The sequence below is a fragment of the Fulmarus glacialis genome, unplaced genomic scaffold (genome assembly GCF_000690835.1).
Source record: "Fulmarus glacialis isolate BGI_N327 unplaced genomic scaffold, ASM69083v1 scaffold38472, whole genome shotgun sequence".
NCBI lineage: Eukaryota > Metazoa > Chordata > Aves > Procellariiformes > Procellariidae > Fulmarus > Fulmarus glacialis.
The window spans coordinates 39,651-61,801 of record NW_009199187.1 but is presented as its reverse complement, the minus strand read 5'-3'; the positions used below and the strand labels follow the sequence as shown (position 1 = coordinate 61,801).

The following is a 22,151-nucleotide window of genomic DNA, read 5'->3' as shown; positions in this document are numbered from 1 at the left end:
GTAGATAAGACTAGCTGGTCTTTGAATACTTGATCCTGCAAATAATTACAAACATAACTGTACATATGGAGCAGAGCTTTTGATAGAACTATTCACCTAGATAAAGTTATCCCTGTGCATAATTTCTGATGGGATTAAGGCCTAAAACTCATTTTTAACAGGGTTAACTTCTGTACCAGTTCAGCTCCAGCTTGACAGTTGATCAACACATTAGCGATTTCAGAGCAGTAAACTCCACCAACGAATTTCTTTCCACATACTGATGAGTGATCCTTACCAATACGATTTAAAAATGAAATTTAAAATTGGTTTGGATTTTGGACACAGATGAGTCAATGTGTCCTTAGCAGAAGATGTTGATCTGTCAATAACAATGCTGATTGCTACAGGCAATTAAAGTTCTGGGTCTAAAAAGAGTGGCTCACTGACCTTCTTTGCCTGTAATGTACAGGACGATAGCTCAGATCAACAGGAAAGCATGGTAGTTGGCACTCTGAATGAAGTGTTTAATTACTGGTGTTGATGACTAATGTGATTATACAATACTAATCAAAGTCTCTCAATTAATGATTTCTTGCAGAATTTCAGATTCCCCAATTCTAAATGTGGTATTTTTGAAAATGAAGATAGGATTGCTTATAAAATGATACAGCATGACTGAGGAAAATGAAAACTCATCTTTTTTGCAACTTTTATCTGTGGTTCGTAAAAGAAAAACTATTTTCACACTAAAAATCCACAAACTGAAAATCTTCCCTCCAGTTACTAGAGTCTTCCAGACAGCAAGTGGGGAATTTTTTTTGTTACTGTTTCCAACTTGCAAAAAAAGCCCAACCCCCCCAAATAACTTTATGCAAAATGTTGGAATTTGCATGAGAAAGATGCCCATCTAAAATTACACAGTAAGTTAATAAGGCTTTTAAACGGGAACAGAAAAATCCATGGGACTGTTACAGGGAAACTGGGTATTACACAGGAATGTCATAATACTGCACTGGATGAGAATGGCACTTGAGTTCAAAACAACAATGATCAACAGCTCATAGCTCAGCTGACTGCAGACAAATACAACACACACTGTACTACAGCATTTGTTCACTGATGCACAGAATAGATTTCCCAGTCTTGTTCCCTTCTACTTCATCAATCTTTCTGCTTCCACCACCTCTGGCTGTTACTGGATGAATGGCATGCGCTCTTTATTCTCATTGTCCCCTTCATGGTCTTCTTCCTCTTCTCCAGCCTCACTTGTCTCTGTGCTGTCGTTGGCCATCTGTAGGATGAAAGATGAAGGACATCAGAACATCTTTCACATTGTTTTATTCATTGTTATTTCAGTTTGATTCATTTGATAAAGTGACTTTAAAAATGAAAGAAGACATGGTTGCAACACAAAAATAAGCATTCTGTCTGTGCAAAACTTCTGTTGGCACTACACCACTTCCAGCTAAAATTGTAAGGTGTTCCCTCATGGCCTACAACTGAATTACGTAACAGAAAGCTGCTTTGTAAGACAGTTGCACAAGCGGACTCTGATCTGTGCACTTGTAGCAAACTAGTATTAAGGCTCTCAGGTAGGAAACACGACTGTGTAGGAAGTTTACAGAATGTGTGAGACCTCTGGTTTACAACTCCTTCTGTATCTGCTCTTCCAGAAACAGGTAACACTATTCTTTAACTCCAGCTAATGGATGGGATCTGGTCCCACATGAGGCATAGTGTCATGAAAACTCAGAGCGCAACTGTTTTATATGAAAAACAATGTAACTTTATAGAGCAGTGGGTATGTAGATGCTGGCAGAATATACCCATGACAGAGTGCAAATCTTGGATCGTACAGGAGTGGGGAGAAACTGCATTTCCCTATCTTACTGAAGATGCCTGTACAGGTAGTAGGCAGCTGCAGAAATCTGTAGTTCAGGATAGCACTTAAGGAGCACACCGTGTTTTTTCACATGAGAATATTTATTACAAGCTGTGTAAAGGTGCAAGACCCTCCGGTACTTCACCTCGTCGGTGTGACTTGTCTCTGCAGGCACAACAAGAGTCTGGTTCACCGGACAGGTGGTAGTGTTTAACAGCACAGATTAGTGTGACTTATACGCCAACATTACGTCTCTTAGGACACAAGAAGATTCTTGTATTAGCCGATTTCAAAACCAACTAAGCAAGGGACCCATTTACTTTTTAAAGAGAAATGCAGTGATGTTATACTTCCCTGTTGATTACTAGCCTCTGCTGGCAATAAAAATAAAAAGCTCAAACACAACCTGATTTTAACGGAGAAAAGCAATGCTCATTTTTTTTAAAATTAACACCCGTTCATGAAAGCGTATCAGATTTGTTATCACCTTCTAACCAACGGCTATTGTGAATATACAAGAGAACAGATGGAATAAATGTATTAATGTTGTGTTAGGGATTCTTGTTTACAGTTTTAAGATGCAATTCAGCTACAATAATGCCCAATTTCCATGTGTGAGGTCCCAAAAGCCTTCCTTTTCCTTGCAGCAATTTTGTATGAGATTTGGGGCCAATTTTAGAGTAAGAGCAAGTAAGAGCTTAACTGTAATTCCAGGTTCTTTTCTGTTCTTTCAAAACAGGAGATATCTCAGGTCTGAAATCAAACTTCATACATCAGTATTGATTTGAAGTCAATTTTTCATTATCTTCTTTCCTACATCATCAGTGAATGTTTAGGCAGGAGCCTGACTTTCATTTACTACTGCTCTCTGTAATGTTTCAGTACCACCATTTAAGTGCTCCAAATCCAGTGGACCAGAGCTCCACCATAAATATCTTCCTTCAGAACATTTCTAGAAGGAAGTATTTTGATATTATACTTCATATATTATAATAAAAGTAAGAGAAATTCCTACCAAAAGTACACTCCGACTTCTGTATGGGAATCGGAAAGCACTTCTACGTTTGTACACTGGAGTAATATTGACTGTGTCTTTTTCTGTTCAATCCACTTATTTTTATTAATACAGGAATTTTGTATTACGTGAAATGTCTATTTGTTTTCCATCACAGGGACAGAAATAGATGTGGCAGTTTTATCCTGATCTAGGACTTGCAGACACATTTTTGGAGAGGCAGATAGCCATTCAGTATAGAAAATTAACTGCTGGGACTCTAGGAATTACAATTGCATTTCACTTTGGGTTAAAAATATAAATGATGATTATTGGTTCTATTTAGGTGCTATCGATTTAGAAGAAAACAGTTTTAAAAAAAAAATCGTAAGGGACGTTTCCCAAAGATCGCTACCATGCTTTAACTTGTGTGACTGTACACCACGTATGTAGTGCTTTGCACTCACCAGGGGAGTGGGGGCTTTCTCCACATCCAGAATTAGTTTTCCTATATTTCCTCTGTCATGGATTCTCTGCATGGCCTCCTTCACCTGAAAGAAAGGGAACCTATTTTCAGGCACACACTAAGAGAAGCCTGAATTCCTTCCTTCCAAAACCAGCAATACATTTAAGGCATGCTATGTGCAAGGTCATTCAAACAGCTACTTGAAACAAAATTAATAGTTAAACATTTTTTTAGTGAATTTGTAAGGCCTGATTGTTGCATTGTGTTTGCAAAAATGGGATGTGAGTCTTGATGACAGTTTCTGAATAGCGTAATACATACATAATGTTAATGTAGTACAAAAGTAATGGTTAATTGAGGTGCAGAGAGAAATGCAGGCTCAGGGAGTTAATCCTTACAGGTTGTTCATTAGATTTTCTCTTTGTAGAATATTTATCAAGAAACCCTACTTCCACTGAAAGTATGAAATGTTTTTCTAATTGACCTATGATATTTTTCAATTAATTTCTTTTGCATTCCTATAGAGGGAATGCAGTATCCAGGCAGTGGCTGTGATTAATGCAGCACTGTGGTTCTCACTACATAAGCGAGTATTTCTTTCCTTCTTTTTTCCACTTTTTTTTTTTTTAATTTTAAATAAGTAATGTCCTACAGATACCACTAAGACTAGACATTTAACAGCTGGCTGCAATTACACATATGAGAAAGGAACAAAAACCTCTTCTTACTATTGCACTGGAGAGGAGCTTATTTTGATGTATGAAGTTTCAGAACTCATGAGAGCTAGGTGTTGATGAATTGAAATTATGTGTGTTGCACTGAATGTTCAATGTGCAGCATGCAGACCACTATTAAATCGCTGAAAGTTGGAAGATATCAAGAGTTTCCTCACTTTCATTGTGGGAAACTTCAGGAATTGAAAATGTACACATAAAGGCTGTTTCATATCCACATCACACTATTTTTCGCTGGCATAACAGGATACGTTGAGACAAGAAAGAGTTTTATGTTAATAGGATCTACCATCTGTGACGTAGTTTTATTGAATATTTTAAGAATAATGGCATAGAAGTTTGAAACAATATGCTGACTTGGGAACAGGTGGGTGCCACAATACATTTAAAAGCGTGAATTGGGGTCCAGGTACCTAAGATCGTTACTGAATGTCTAATACAGAGGAAGGTATGAGATTTTTAAAGATACTAAGTGAATTCAGCTTTCAATTTCCAATTAAATTTAATGGATGCTGTGCACAAAATGTCTTTACCATCTGTCAGCCTTATTTTGAAAGCTGACTGCAGTGAACTCAGTATTACACCCTTAATTTGGCCAAGTGGTTCCCTCAACTAGTAAATACCAGACTTTAAAAAAAAAAGAAAATCTGTTAGAACAAAAGAAAAATTGCACCGCAAAACACAATGATTTTCTAACTTAGGGCATAATTGTAAACTAGCCTTGGAAAACACAGTCTTATAAATCCCACTGGATAGAATGTCGACCTCTAAATGTTGTCCACAAAATCACAATAACTTTTATGAAGTTACCTTGCAGCATAACCAATACCTAACTATCCCATAAGACTTGTGCACTATGGACAATATTCCTTTAAGAATATCCAACAAAGACTCTGAAGAAGCAGCAGCTGTATTATTTTTTGATTCTTATTAGCCAAACCAAGCTTTTAGGAGTCTACAGCATGGCATAAATAACCAACGTAGATGTGACAGAATTGGAGAAATCAGCAAACACACTTGCCCGTCTATTGAAATTTATTACCAGCACATCATGTGGAACGCAGGGCATGCAACATTTATTTTAATTTGTACTATATCATATCTAGCAAGGCAAATTTGAGAAAATGTGCTTTCCCTGCATTTTTCACATGCACAGGATCAAATTTAAGACTCTGGAGAAAGGTTCAAGAGTTGTTTCCAGGACACTTTTAAGTAGCTTGCAAATGCTAACAGCAGGCAGAGGCAAAGGGAACAATAAAACTTATAACAATAATAGTGGCTATGGGGTCCAGACGGAGCTATTAAAATATATAAAAAATTTGAAAAGAAGTTTGAAGAGCTGATACAAATCTGTAAATTTTAGTGTTATTTGCAACTTACCTACCCAGTTAGTCAAATTCTGTACTAGTGCAATGCCATTCAGTACGCCATGTCTGAGCTAAGAGACCATGAGCTATTTTATGAGTAATTTTTATGTTTATGGCTGCTAACAGTCCACTTATTTCAACCAAGACTGCAACTACTTGTTTCCCAAGGTGCCTGAATATTAAAACTATTTCCTCTTATACTATAGAGAGCAGAGAGCATTAAAAACTTTCTTTGCTATGCAAGTATGGTTAAAGCTTAAGTTGTTCTAAGCAGGCTATATAAAAGCATTTATTTTTTCATGTCAACATTTAAGTGTTGCATATAGTCTGCCTTTCGCAGAGTATGGTATAGAGCTTATGCTAAGTCTGTGCCTGAGTGTTTGCATGTTACCCATGAAGATGGTGAATCACCCTGCACTTGGTTATCATCAGACCCAGGCTTAACTGGTAGTACAGTGAGGCATGTGGAAATACTGGAATTTATTGGAGGTTCTCTGAAGTGGTTGAAGTTTGATTCAAAATAAATATCCCTTCCAGTAGCAAGGATCAAAAGGGTTTCTCTCTTCTTACAGAATTGTGTCCCTAAATTACTTTTCATCAATTATTCTACATTGGTTGCTATTTGCATTTGTCAGCTCCAATCCAAGTAAATGGATCCAATGTACTTTTGTTTATATAGACGAGTTAATTGAATTTCTTCTTGTGCAGTATCATCAGCAAAGGGCTCTTGGATTGGAAATAGTGCAAGGGAGTGTTTACTAATACAAAGAGTTTCCATTGGAATAAAGGACACAAATTCTGTTGGCCTTTGTTTGCTTTCAAGTATAGCTCAGCCCTTAGAGGGTTTGTGTCTAAACTAATGCTGAACTACAGATTTTAGCCTTGAGAGACCCCAAATTGACACAATATGTATCACAGAGCTCTGCACTGGAATCAGAACTACTTCTACACATTAGTGGACAACTGGAAAATGCTTCCACTTCCCATGTTATTTACGTAAGGAAAGCTGGCAAACCAGTTACTGAGAAACAAGACCCAGAATGCTGTACAGCCACTGTCTGATGAATGCAACACAGGCCCTCTTAGGCAGCAGTAGAGGAAAATGATTAATAGCAAAGGAAAAATAAAAGGAATCCCAAGTTTGCCCTTTCCCTCAAGCACACTTGCATTAATTCGTATTTTAGTTTGACATACTGTTTTTAAGCATACTCTAGAGCAGAATCACCTTCCCCTATCTGTTCAGTCTAGTGGAAAATGATAACAAACACAAGAAAAGGATCTTGCTAGCCCAGTTTGAAACAATTTGCATATGCTTTAGGGAATATGCTTTTATAATTGGAAAAACAATTTTGAACAAGTATATTCCTTCTATCCCTTTCAGCCCTACAAATGATAGAGTCATGGATATGTTATATATCCTTATTCAGGTGTTTTTCAGCAATGACAGTGAACCTGGAAATTAAGATTTCATATGCAATAATGAGGTCATTATTGCATAGTAAAACAAAAAACATGGTCTAGAAAGACAAAACCAATGTACCTTGAGGTCCTTTACAAGTCATGCTTACCATGCCCTGTGAGAAATATTCAAATTCTTACTTTCCATCATAACTCCCCAAGTGCTGCAGATTTTTTGAGCCTTCTATGAGCACCTTCCTCGTACCACTCTGCTGGACCCAAGCAGAGAGGCAAGGAATATAAAATATAGAGAGCTTAACTGGGAACATACAGAACCATTGCACCCTGTTAGCATTATAGGCAAAATTTAGCAGCTTCAACATTTCTTGAAAATTTTAATCTATTAACACACACTTGCACATTTAAAGAGGTGTTATGCTACCAATGCTATCAACAGAATTCTTCAAAGTCATCTTGATACAAACACAGGATAATAAGGATTAAAAAAAAAAAAAAAATCATCACAAAGCTGGCAAAGGCGGCCTGTTGTGAAAAAGCCTATTCAAGTGTATTTTCCTGAGGGGATGTTATGGTCAGAATCTCAGAGCTTCTCTTGGACCAGAGCCATTTCTGTCCATCTGTACTGTGTATCATACTGAGAAGAGCAACAATTACTGTCAATAAACCTTGGTAGGAGAGTAAGGGCAGAAGTGCCCTTACTCTGCTACCGGTCAGAGATGTTCTAAAAGAGGTTTCACGACAGCTGTGTCCTCTGGAAGTATAAAGTCTGACAGCTGTACTGAACCCTCTCCAACACCACCTTGGGGTCTCTCTTGGGGTACTCCTCAAAAGTATCAAGAAGCTTGGATATGGTGTCCTCTTTAAAAATTCTTACTCTACTTCAAATAGGCTCATCTTCTCCAGCCTCAAATCTTTTCAAAATCAAGCTGAGGCACTTACCTTAATCAACAATTGTAATGTTCAGAATACTGTTTAATACTTTCACCTGCTACCACACTAGATTTTCTCTGTCTTCAAAAACAAGCTGTAACAATGAGGCCTTCCTCTAACAATATTTATAGAGAGAAGTATTGCAAAAAGTTAATGTTTTTAAAATTCTGCATGCAAACTAAAACAGAAAAGGAAGGAAAAAGCAAGCTGACCAGGCACACTGGGTTCTAGATTCAAGGGACGGATACCTGCCTTGTCTTCCTACTTTGAAACATCTGAGCACTACAGGCTTTCAAAGGCAATGCAGATAATAATATACACTAAAGAACAGGATTTTGGAAATTCTAACCATGGATAAGTCTGGAATTCCATGTGGGTCTAACAGACTTTTAAAACCTGGATTGAGAAAGCTCAATACTTGTTCCTCCCAATGAGAACTTTGACAATAACTGGCTGTGCTAATAGTTGTTTGCAAATTCAGAAATGATGCCACACCCAGGGTAATGGCATGCAACATTCTGCTCAGCCTTCCCTCACTGACTAAAATATTAAAATTATTGAATATTATAATCCTCTCCAGTTCATACAAGAGCACCACAAAGAAATCAACAGGAAAATCTCAGCACATCTCAGGACAATGCTTAGACTAGGCAGGTGTATGTATTTTGGGGTATTCTGTTTGTGTGGTTTGGGTGAGTGTTTACTTCTGTGCTTTGTGATGCAGAAAAGATTAGTCTGGTCTTTACTTTGTTTTGTGTGGGGTTTTTTGTTTTATTTTTGTTTTTTTTTTAAAGATATCTTTCCAATGGAGTACGTTGCTAAAATGATTCATTCAGTGTTGCTGATTCTATTGGATTTGGGGAATTTGATATCATTTTAGAAAGACTGATTATGTACCTTGAAATTACTGATACTTAGGTCTTGATGCTACCTATTACCAAAATAAGCCAAAAAGAAGAAATTTAATTTAAACATAATTTAATTTAAAAATTAAATCATTTTTAAAGTTTCTCTGTGCAATTTTAAAATGGTATCTTTTTGTAAAAAAATGAAGTTGTCACTGCAGTTGTCACGGAAATGCTTATATAGTCTCAATTTAACAAAACAACTAATTTAGTAGTATCACATTAGCTCCAGAGATTGTTAAAGAGAAATAGCATGGTATTATAAACACAAAAGATTTCCTGTTCCTTGTAGCAATGATACGCTAAATTGATATAGTATCTCTAAAAGAAAGACAGATTTCCATATTTCTTTAGCTAATACCTCATGGCAGACCATATGATTTGCAAAGTTTTTATTTCACTAAAAGCAAAAAAGAATACACTACAATAACAACCATAAATTATTTTCCTCCACTGAATACAACAGTAGTGTATGCACTGGAAACATGGTATGATTTTATTGTAGCCATTCTGTCATTAGTGAGCTGCAGCAATTCTAATTTAAAATAAAGTACAAGCTTGCATAAAAAAAAGAAAAACAAAAATGATTTTGGTTTCTTACTAGCATTTCTAAAACAGTGAAGTGCTAATAATAGCAGAGTACTAATAGTAAAGTACTAATACTGCAACTAAGAAACCAGCTCTTTTAGAAATCGCATTATATCCACAAATGACTTACAAAAGTTTAATGAAGTGCTCTGTCAGCACTCCTAACTAATTTGCAATACATTTCTATGAGAGAAATACATGTAAAAAAAGCACAAAATTAAGCACGTAATATTACCTGTAACCACTCAGACCAGAAAAAAGATCTTCATACTGAAATTAAAAATAGCAGCCATGATACATTTTTTTATTCAAATAATTTCTACAAATCTAAAATAATGAAAAACAAGGTATATTCCAAACAGAGCAAGTAACATAATATGCTATCAGATTACGACATTATATTTGGATATTTGCAGCTAACTTCTGATTGCATTGGTTTTCTACAGCTTTTGGTGGGAGTGTATAAAAACAGTCCGTTTTAAATTGACTAGAAGACTTTTTTCCTGAAATGCACCTTGTACACCTGCCTTAGTACTAGTTTTTTTCCTATGTTCTCCTTGGATTTTTCTTGTTTGTTTTTAGCACTACGTTTTCTACAGGTAACTGGGGTATGTTTCCCATTAGTAACTGGGACAGATTTCTTGCCTGGCTTTTCATCTTAAGTCACTCTTTTCAGGCCTCCACCTCTACTGTCCTGGTAGTCATGGCACTGATCCTTCAATTTGCTGAAGACTGCAACCGAAGTGAGCTGAAGGGAGGAGTGCAGTGCCTTCCAGAAAGTGTCTTATGATTTAACCTTGGATCTCCATTACAGAACAAGCTTGCAAACTGTACTGAGACCATGATTACTTTGGAAAGTTCCTCAATAGAGTTGTTTTCCTGGATGTAAGTCTGACCCTTTATAAATAATATATGCTTGAAACAAACAATTATGCTTCAACTTGGTATTGCTATAGTCAAGCCTCCACTTATTTACCCATTTTACTTCAAACTAATTTGTTGGCTGTTCTGCCAAAACAATTTCTGTTTGAAATCAAGAGCCAACAGTAATCTCTGCTGCAGTATTCATAAATGCTTGCTGACTTTCAGTTGTCTCCGGAACTTCATTTTGTTGTTAGAATATAGCAAAAGCATTCTACTGCTTTATAAATATAGGAAAAGTTAAATGGAAAATGTATTACTAATTATCTGTTGCACCATTTCACAGTGTGAAAGATAAATGCAGCCTGCCTAAGAAATGGATGCTATTTTCAAGCCTTTGGATATTATTTTAAACATAATGATCCGTTTCTGTATTTGGCTCGTATAAGGAACTAATCTCAGGAGTAAAATAAGAGAGACTGCAAAGTTGGAACACTAAACCACTCGCTATGCCAATGTAACACATTGGGAGCGTTAGGCCCGTTAGTAATATGGATGTTTAGTAGAGAGAAACAATTAAGGCAACATGCCATGGAAAAACTTCCTAGTGTGAACGTCAAAACATAATGATTTCATCATCCTACATGAAGCTGTTCAGCTCAGTAATATAATGAATTTTATCAATTTTTTTTTTAGTAAAGTTATATACATTTACTTCAGGGAAAAAAAGGGAATAGAAAGACACTGGTGCAATAGAAGAGTGGATATTCTTTTAACTCCATGATGTTGAAAGCAGTTTGTTGCACAAACTGCCGTCTACAGATTACAGTTTCATTTTTGCAGATGACTTCTTTACCCCCTCGCTCTCAGCTAAGGCAGGTTTATTGGATGGCAGCAGAGGACTCTGTACTATCACCCCTCTGGTGATAGTGGGTTTCTCTGAGCTATATGAAAGGATTTCTGCTTACAGTAAAGGAATCCTTCATTCCCCTTGTTGGTAAATTAGGCCATAGTATGAAAGGCTAAAGAATCTTATGCCAAAGTTACAAATTTGATGCAAGCCAGAAGTGAAATTAGTTCAATTATCTCAGTGTAATCTGTTAAACTCATCAATTGTTCTAACGCTGTATCACTATGTGTTGTCAAAACGGTGATCAGCACCCCAAATAAAAGCAATGTCCCTCATCTCCAGATGGGCACAGTGGAAAAGAGCATCAATTTAGTTTATGATCTACAACCGTAATTTTTCCTCTCATTAGTTCCACACCTTTAGGTTCGATATTGCTGTTTATTTTCACACATCATCTCAAAGAATCACCTTTTGTCCTCTGTTTACACATTGAAAATGTCCAAGCCTTCCAGCATGTCAAGACAGTTCCCCTCTAGCCCTGCAATAATCCCCTCATCCATTGAAACCTGCGCTGCAAAGATCAGCCCAAGTCTTGCTTTTCCAGCTATGTTCCTTTCCTCCTTAATCCTTCAGCTGATTCTTCAGACTAAAAGTGAAGACAGAAGCAGCAATATTTATTCTCTGCATTTGGCCATCAACCCAAGTCCTTTCTGCCCACATCACCTCCTATGAGCACCTTTACCCAGTATTATTTTAAGCACCTGCACGATTTTTCCTGTGCTGCATTTACACATAAGAGAGAATCCAACAAAGACATCTCCAAAGCTGGTGCTTTAGGGATTCTTTACAGTAATCCTCCAAATGGTAACGTCACTACACCCCTCAAATTCTTCCTAAGTGTCTTTTGGCGTACACGGGAGGCTAAAACCAGCTGATTATTTGCGAAGTAGCAGCCATAGTCATGTAACAGTTACCCCATGCTCCCTCGCTTACTGGCTCATTCCACATGATGCTCTTGGACAGTTTTTGAAGCAGGGACTGTATCTTCTTAGGGGTCTGTATATCATGTCAACAGGACCCCGAACTGATCATAGCCAAGCCTGCTCATCACAGCTGTAGCACACAGAAATAGTAACAGCACCTTTTAACCATCTGTCATTGTACAGCCAATTTCACATATAAGTAACAGAGGTGGAACAAAGCATTTTGCAACAGCAAATTACCTTTATCCTGAGGCTTTCTTACTTCTGTTCTCCGAATATGGGGAGAAAGGAGGGAGCACCCATTTAGCCTGCTTAACCATCAGAAACAGAATCATGTCTTTTCTCCGAAGTTTTGTTTGGTTTTTTGAACTGTATTGTCAACAAAAGAACTTTCAAGTTCAGGAGAGAAAGAAATAGCAGTAACAGAGGCCAAATACAAGAAACACAGAAACTAGCAAAGGGATTTAGATAATTGTCTAAACATACAGGCATGTGCTAGAACTTAAAATTAGAAGCCTTAGTTCAGAAATAGGTTAGAAAAGACACAGAAATACAAATTATCTCACAGGATCTTTCTAACACTCAGCATGGTCTTTGGTTTGGTATTGCTGTGTAGAACAGGTCCAAAATCTACTTTGTAATGCTATTGTGAGGTTCAGTAGATGTTGGAAAGGAAAGCACATAGTATGACATCTACTTTTTGAGGAGAATTTGGAATATTCTGTATATATGAACAAATTTCACTCCCTGTTCCACTGCTGTAATTTCCCTGACATCACTAGGTTGCATGTGAATGAGAAGAGCAGGTATTAGGAGAGGATAAAAGTCTCAGTTGATAAAGGAATACTAGTAGTGTTCAATAAGCTTCAATTACTCGAACATATTTTCTGTAAATAAATATTATCCTTCAAACATGATTTTCACACAGGTCAGCACTTTCTGACCACTCCTCCAATCTCGGCAGAGCATAACAGTTCTTCCATTAGGAGAACTCAGTATTTTCCTTATGAAAGCCAAGAGATCCTCCTCCTATTACCCTTGCCCTAGTCCTCTATATGCAGCTAAAACAGTAAGGAGAAGTTTAGCTTCTGTATTACTTCCGTGCAGGCTCTCTCTGACAGAGAGAAGACCTGTCTGCAAGAGCATTCCTTACCAATAATTAATTCCTCTCTTGCTCGCTGTCGTGTGTCTGAGAAGCCTGCAACTGCATCATGTCTGCGAAATCACATGGACAGGATCTCCATGGTGATAGTGTCATGCGGTATGCAAACATCAGCCGGCTAGTCAAGGTTACTTTGGCAACCCAAGTGTCACAGGTAATGATCCAAATCTTGTTCAAATTTATGAAAGAATAATCTGAATTAAAAACTTGCCAGTTTTTCATTCTACAGCTGGTTCTGTTCTGTTGTTGTCCCTAACAGACACTATTTCAATGAGCCCAGAGCTATCTCCATTAGAATTACAAACACTAATATCAGTAATATTTATTTAAGCATCATTTGTATGCAGTAATGAAGAAAAAGATGTATACTGCAGTCTATTCTAGCTGAGATACTGCATAAGCAAATCTTTAATACTATAGCTTTCATTAGTGCTCTAAGGCAACATGATTTTTATTATCAGACTCACTGCTGTGGTCTATTACAAAACTATGTTGTCTTTAATATGAATTGTGAGCTGCATTATAATTGCAGATGTTCTTCTCAGACCAGGAGAAGAGTTTTCTTTCATGTCATTGGCATATATGGTGCTTAAAACTCAACACAGCACTCCATACAAAGAAAAATCGTGTAGTCTGTCTTCTAGATTATGTCTGTTTAGCTTTGGTCTGTGGAAGGGAGGAAACTCAAGAAACCAAGGGTAACAGTTTCTTAACTTGCTGGCAGCTCTGAGGGAAGTGAACTGGTATACTACTTCATGCAGATTTTGCCAGGGCGTTAGGGCACAGGAAGTATAGAGCAAAAGTAAACCTCCCTTTTCGGCTACATTTGCCACAGTCCTGTCAACATGGCTTGGGCTAAGAGAAGGGACAGGATACGGACTCCCTGGATATCCTGTGACACACACACGGTGAACAGTCACTGGGCTCCTTTGCACTAATGACTGTGTCCTTCTACTCTCAAAAGTGACATCTGTCAAAATTTAGTCCTACTGTTTTGCTGGCATATTTCCTCCTTGCTAATCTTGAAATGTCTCTCTCATGTTTATGCAATATGATTAAGTGGAGTAATATTTCATTGGGAAACATGCTGACTTTTTTTTAAAGCTTTTTTTTTTTAAAAAAAAAAAAGAGTTTGCAATGCTTTCCTTTCTCAGGCTAAGTCTCCTGTACAATCTTTTGTAGAAAAGCTGTTTGCCTGGATGTGATTACTGACAATTACCCTACCACAGACACAGTTGGACAAAACCATCCTTTTGCTTGTAGGGATTATTTCCTTTGGGAGAAATGGAATAACCTGTATTGACCACAACACACTTCCATGGGAATAATATGCATTCATGATAGGAATATTTTCCTCGCACTGTGTGGCAGAATAACTAGCAGAAAAGTGCTTCTAGTATTTAATTGACCTAACTGCTGTGACAAAATCCTCCAATTATCTGTTTGCGTGGGAGCTGGGTATATGGGAGGCTGGCAAACCCGCACCTGCAATTGGCCTGTATTACCCTCTCTTTCCCAGGCTGATTCTCCTCTCTTACCTACACCATCAATTCTAACGAGACCTCTCAAACTCTCTTTGTTCTCCTGGATGCTGAGGGTGTGCAGCATCTTGCAAGACAGATGGAAAAGAAGCATAATATTTACAGGATTTTGAATAGGCTCTATTCCTGCCCATGGTGAATACTGCAAGCTCTTAACATGCAGAAATCAAGCACTGAGTATATGCAAGAAGACACATCAAACTCAGGGTATCTGGGGCCCAATTTTCACAAACACCTACTGAAAAAAAAGTTTCACAGGAAAACATGGACACAACCAAAATCAATTGCTACAGTGTTAAAAAGTTAGTCTCGTTAGCAATGATTTTGAGCTGATTAGAGTATCTTAGACACAGGAGTAGGAAAATAACTTGGGTCATGGAGTCTACTTCCTTGCTGTGAAGCTAACATGTCATGTCATCCTGCTAGTATCCATCTGAAATAAAAAATTATTTTATTCAACTCACCTGCTTATACTCTGTTATGCTGAACTTTTGCACCAATGGTTTTGCCTGCATACATGCAAATAGAAAGCACTTTTAAAATCCCTTTCATTCCTCCAAGGCTACTCACAGCTGCAAACAGCAGCTCTAGCCTCTATTCCCTTCTGCTGCCCATCAGCGACGAGAGACCTTTTCTCTGGAATACCTTTTAGCCTCACTGTATGTTGCCATGGCAGCAAGACTAAAACCAGACCCAAGACGAGAAAAATGTCAAAGGAATAAAAACTGACGCTACAGGCAAATTCTGAGTTCTCCCTCAGCAACTGAAGATATCTATTAAGTTATAGATCTTTTAGATGGAGAGCTACAGCTGCAGAACTGTGCTGTTTTCACTCCTTCCTTATTCCTACAAGCTCCTGCTGACGTCAATGAGTATTTGTTTTGCCTCAGTAAAATTCAAAGAAAAAGAGATTTAAAGCCTTGTAATTACAGAATAACCGAGCCAAATCTTGCCAGCTTTTACTTATGGAGTCAACAGGGATAAAGCAGAAAAAAGGCAGAACCAACATAAAATTAAATATTTAGAAGTACTAAACAGCAGCGCCTAGATTATCAATTTGGTGGGAGCTTTCCTACATGGTAAAAGAGGAGAAAAGACCTTGAAATTTGATCCATCAACATGGAGAATTTCAGCTAGTTAGGACAGCTCAGGAGTATTCAGCACTTTGACAGTTAAAGACTAGTGTTTTGGTTGGAAGCGAAGTGCTATAGAAAGAACATCTCTATAAGACTATGTGTATTATGTTAGAAAAACCTGCACAGAGCGAGAAGGAAAGCTATTTTTGATTTAAACTGGCACAGCACAGCTTTTCTCATTATCATTTGTTATTAACATAAGCTTTAAGAAAAAGAATTTTTTCTGCATTAATATGGGAAATAATTACCTTATTACTTTCAAAGTCAGGGGTTGTTTCTGAAGGGTAGAGATTTGGTGAAGAAATCCCTGGAACACACTCGAGCAGAAAAGCCACATCTTGTGAATTAGGATGAAGATTTAAGGATCCTGAGCTGGAATTTCTTTTAGAGCAACAATAAAGCCAGAACTCCTGGACCCAAATCTTCTGCAGCAGACTGTCTAGTCGATAGCACAATACAAACATATTGACTCTATACTGAGGTTAACCAGTCTGAAGACAAGCACAGAGTGTTGTATGGAAGAGATATAGAACTACTGTGATTGAAAAGTTCCTCAAATCCACTGACCAAAGGGGGATCCCTCCTACATCACGCTTCTGGTTGCCACTATATGCCTGTGAGCCACTGACTCCCAGCTGCTGTCTGAGTCTTTGGGATTGCTGGTAGAAATTACTATATCCTGGTCCCAATTTATACTAGGAAGGTGGCTTTAAGCACATCAAAGCCACAAGTAGAGGAGCTCAGAACTGGTCACCTTTATGGTACCTTTCTCCATTCTGAGCCATAATGCATCTTATAGTAAGTTGCAGCCAACTCTGCCCCAGTGGGATGCCCACATACTCCTGAACCTTGGGGTATTCAAAAGTGTAGTGGTTCGGATTCCGCTCTAGTGAGTCTGGTTTGGTCCGCAGCAGCAGCTCTTACACTGGGGAAAATTCCTTTGGAGTTCTGGCAGTCGCAGGCAAAAGAAAGAGGCCCTCTGTATTTGGTTAAGATGCAGCAGTCTCCTGCCTAAATTGAATTCGTATACAATGTTCAGTTTGGTGTATTCCATCACAATCTGTTATAACAATTTATGGCAGGAAATAAAGTTTATTACATTCATCACTATGCAATTTAAAAAAAGACATTTTTATGTGGTTATTGACTATCAAGCTCCATGACATCAGTTTTTAAACTCTTGCCTCAGCAATGTTGCGTTGTAATCTCTGAAAAAACGTTTGGAGAAAAACTGCAGCAACCCGCAACTATGTCTCATTTGTTCTCTTTCACATAAGCATGCTCTAATAGTTAGAGTGTCATTAAACTCCCCCCTCCTCCACCCCCAGAACATGCAGACTTAATTATAAGCATACTGCTTTGCATAGTGTTGTATTGTTGTCTTTCTAATTACCATGCCTAGCCTGTAGAAGGTGAATGTTGTTGATCTCCTCCGCACAGCCTTGCAGCAGCAATCCTGTCTGGTTACTTCTCTGTGGGAATTTGGCAAACAGAGATCCCTCTTCACACACAAGTGAAAGATCGGACAGCCTTTTCTGGAACTATATTGTTTCACAGCCATACAAGAACTCAAGTCTGAAATACTTCCAGAACCACAGCTTTTCACACAGACTGTCTAGACACTTGCAGGACACTATTTAAAGAAGAATCTTTTCTTTGACACAATATTCTGAATTGCCTCTGAGCTAACTAGCTTCAAGGTGTTCCAAGTCAATCCATGTCTTAACTCTGCCTGTGGGCAAATGGGCACAAACATTGCCACTTGGGGGGGGAGGAACGAACCCAACAAAACAGCTTGCAAAATATTAGGCGATTCTTGAACACGCATTTATGAAGAATCAATGCCAATTCTACCATGTTTTTGTACATGTATGCAGTTACACCAGAATATAAATGAAATACCAAAGACTAGGCTCTTTTCTGCAGGGACTCCGCTTCATTTAAGCAACACTTGCAACTATGGGGCCCTGATTCCCGAGGTTTCCAGGCACAGCAGACTTTACATTAATGGCAGTGTTAAACCTTCACAGTAACAGCACCTGTGAATATTATTTGTGGATTTAACACTGCTTCACTGTATGGGCGCGTGCAAAATATTTGAATTGCATGCCTTGGTTTCTTTGTCTTTACAACAACACACAATATTTACATAGTCCACAGGAATAGGCTGTGTGCTAGTGCATCAGTCAGATGGCCCTTTAAACCATACCACAGCTTTAGTGTACAGGCTATTACAATTTTTAGTGTTCAGAGTCAAAAAAAAAAAAAAAAAAAAAGAAAATTATTCCAGAAAGCTCAAAGTGCCTGTTCTATTTGCCACTTCTGTTATTGTCTCTCTAACCAACAGTCCTTGTCATGTTAGAAGCTGGATATTGGTGTAGATGAAACCCTGTTCTGACCTCATATGACTGTTCATATGCTCCAAATGCAATCAAATTAGGGATAATGCAACCTGAACTCACCCAGATACACTGACGTTTGAGGCATGAATAAAGACGGACGTTTAGCTCCTATGTGTTTTTAGTACTGGTTACTCTGCCTCATTCCAGGATGCAGACCTACACACACCATTTGGGTTTGTGTGCGTATGCAAAAGACAATTTGTACTATCACTTTTTTTGCTACTATGGCAAAAAAAAAGCTATTCTTTTTTGCAGTTTTATGTTTAGACCAAAAGCCCTTCCAAGTACCTTCTGGATACAACAAAACCAAAAACCCACATGTGGTTACTTTCTTGCTCTTTCCCAAGCTTTTATCAGTACCTGTTTATTCAGATTTCTGTTTATTGGCAACAAAACAGTTTATTTTATATAAAGGAGATATTTCTTTGTGTGTACCTCACTAGAGAGGATTTGCTTTGTTTTAGGAAGCTGCAAAACTACAGAAAACTTTCCAAAAGGAAGGTCCTTTTTTATCTCTCATTATTTGACCAGCGCTCCATGCTAAAGGTCTGGATGACTGCCACCTCATTTGTCTTCCAGGCTTGTTCCAGTTCTCTAATCCACCAGAACCATCATTCAATAACTGGATCTTCACAAAAAAGTCACTTCTACAGTCTCACTATTAGAGACTTCTCCATAGCTTACCAGCACCACTGATATTTTTCAGTTATTTCTCACCAATGCTTTTACACCCAGACTTAAAGCACTGCAACCTGCGTGACAGCAGTTTCCCTTTTTTCTCCCTTAACCTTCCCTGTCGTGGCCTCTCTTCTTTGTCTTGCAGTAGTAGGGGTTGCTGACTGTGCCTTGCTTTCTTCTACTTGAACCTTGTAATAAGATCCTGCCTCATGAAAACGTGCTTCTTCCCCTACCTTTCCTAAATGGCAGGTGATCTTTTTGGAAGTCAGGCACAAAACCCGTGACCAACATGACTTCTGCTACTGTAACTTTTCATCATATTTTCTAAACAATTCAAGTCAGTCAAATATTGTTACTCACAAAGGCCTTCTATCACATATTCCTCAGACTCTCCTTGAGCTCTATTTTGAGCTATTTATTTCACAGTATGTGATCTTAAAATCAGTAATAAAAAATTAGAAATTCCTGTACTACCTGTCTGCTTATTCCAAGGAACTTTAAGTCTTCCTTTATTATTACTATGGAGAAGAAATTGTGCTCTATTCCAGAACCACTATTCCAAACCATGGGAACTAAACTTACTGGTTACAAAATACAGTAAACATTCAGTCTTCCAGACAGTAAAGACGTAATCATTAAAAAGCCTTGACACTATAATTTCCAAAGTCTGAGAAGCTTCATATACAAATCCACCTACTAGGATCAGTTACAAGAGCACATTAATATTATGTCTTTGAAAAAACTCTCCGTAACAATGGATTCTCTCCAATAAAATCCATCCCTAATCAGTAAATCAATTATGTAAATTCTTGAAACTCATCAAGGTAAATCCCAAAGGTCTCTAAAGATCCAAATGAGAAAATATTTCTCCTTTGATTTCTTGTATAATTTTTTTTTTCTTTCAGAAAGTAGTACCGTGAGAACTGCAAATCTAACTATTCATAAGTCATCATCGTATTTTTTGATTATTCAAAAAGCTAAGTCAGATCCTACCATTGGGTGCCACTCTGTAACTTCATTAAAATTATACTTAAACAAAACCCACCAATATATTAAATCGTAATACAGTTGTAATGTTAGAGAGTATGATTCATGCTTATCCTCAGTTTGAGCTACATCAGTTTACAGTAAGATTGAAATCGTTCATCTAGGTAAGATGAAAGGTATTTGAATTTATCTTGTTCGTTAGTTAACAGTTTTACAATGTATTTTGCAGTCCTATTTGCTTTATTACTTAATATTTCTCCTGGCACTGTTAAAAAATTCTCATTCTAAGCCTATATTAAAGATCTTAACTCCACATAAGTATTGTACCAATGTGATTGCTATAAAAATTGATTTAGTTTACGACAAGTTTAATGCTTATGTGTGAATACTCATTCAGCTTAGCATTACATTGTATCGACTGAAATCAAATTGCTATGTAATTGGTAGCAGGGAGACAAAGCAGAAGTGTTCATGTAATAGAATGTCACTGATTCAGCTGAGACAGTTTCTAATCTAATTCAATTAAACTTGCATGTGTAGATGCACCAAAAAAAAGTAAACAGCATATATACTAGCTACAATGACTCAGGAAAATAGGCAAGAACTCTAATAACACACATTTTGCTAGCTCTAGGCTAATGTAGGCTCAGCTGTAGGAACTCTTAGAATTACGCTGGATGTTTCCTTTAAATTGAAGGAAAAGATACAGCACTGTGTTATTTCTGCTAAAGAATTCAAAGGTTATGCCCTTTTTCCTCAGGAAGGTTTAAGATCTTTAAGATATTTTACCCAGGACATAACCGAAGCATGTAATAGAAAAAAACTCAGGTTCTTCTCAAGGTTGTTGGTATTTGGTGATGGTAGGGAGTTCACTTTTACGCAACCTTTATTCTACTAAACTGAATGCATATAAACAAATATTTGGAGCTCTCTGTGATGTGCGAGGCTTTATTTCTTACAGATACGGCCTACATTTTCAAATGTGTGCACTTTGATACCACATTCAAAGCCTGAACTTTGATATTCAAACTAGCATATTTAGTAAAATCAAAACAGTGGAAAATCAGTTGCTCATTTGAAAAATCTTAAATTACATTGCTGCCTTTTTTTTCTCCAAGTCAGTGATCATAACATACAGATTTGCCCTACAAAATATCTTTGTGTTCAATCATTCACAGCAGGCTAATATATATAGGAACCTTTTAGTATCAACAATGTATCTGCTTTGCTGCCTTGGTGTTAATTTATATCATTATCTGTAATGAGCAATAATATCCTTACTAAACTGCAATACCACATAAAACTCTCAATTATCACATTAAATTTGGATTATATTATGCTAAGAGATGTCTTTATGCCCAAGAGTAATTTTGTTTTTAAAACTCATCTGTGTTTAAAACGATTGAAAAGAATATATGAGCCATTTTCATTAGGTGAGAACATTTATCTTGATTAATGATTGTTATGCACTAAAATAAAGTGTTATTTTGGATACAATCACTGCATTTTGTTCAGGGTAAAATTATGTAAACCAGAAAAGTAAACCTGCTTCCAACTAAAGTTCCCCACTCTACTTAGAAAAGGACAATTTAATCATAGTATGCATTAATGTTGTAATATTTGTAATATGTTATAAAATCTTAAAGCTTTAAGACTTTAAAAATCACATGACAGGGAATCTTGGACAATCGGGAAAAAAACTCGAAATCAGAACAGCCTAATAATCAGGTGGCATCAGAACAGAGTTGTACATAGTGTGTGCTGCTACTACTATTAAGTGCCCATGACCAACTCCCACAGCCTTTGGGGAAACTGCATGAGTCTCTTGGTGAACCCCAAGAGTGGGTTTAAAGCACAACATGGAAGATGCTAGTTTCCACTGACTGGGATATTCATTCTCTTGCTCTCTAGAGAGTAATGAATTGGTCCATGTTGCAATGACCCAGTAATGAATCTCAAGGTGTGTAAGGTAGGACTCAAACACTGGAATACGTTGACTCATGTCCTTCCTAATTACAATCAATACCAGCAATGGATCATCTGGTTAATACGTAGAAGATTATCTACATAAAACTACAAAATTATCTTATCTACAAGTCTTGTAGTTAAGACAGTAATAAGTGCTTTTTTTGGGGTATCAGTAAAGTTTTATGAAATAGAACACAAAACTTGTGTCTTCTTTGCAATAAAGAGAATTAGACTATTAGTATGAAAATAAAAATAGAAAACAACAACCCAGGAGATGAATTTTGTGCTACTGCTAATGAGATTTCAAAAAATTCTA

At 37.3% G+C, this 22,151-nt stretch overlaps 1 protein-coding gene across 1 annotated transcript in view; it reads right to left on the bottom strand.

The window, feature by feature from the left end:
* Positions 1-683: 683 nt before the first annotated feature.
* The window catches only part of VAT1L (vesicle amine transport 1-like), a 56,958-nt gene continuing 35,490 nt past the window's right edge, over positions 684-22,151 (bottom strand). The window contains exons 8-9 of the mRNA XM_009573163.1: positions 3,326-3,409; positions 684-1,273 (exon numbers count right to left, since the gene is read on the bottom strand). Coding sequence (XP_009571458.1) covers positions 1,175-1,273; positions 3,326-3,409 — 183 coding nt within the window. The 3' untranslated portion in view covers positions 684-1,174. The remainder of the gene's footprint in view (positions 1,274-3,325; positions 3,410-22,151) is intronic.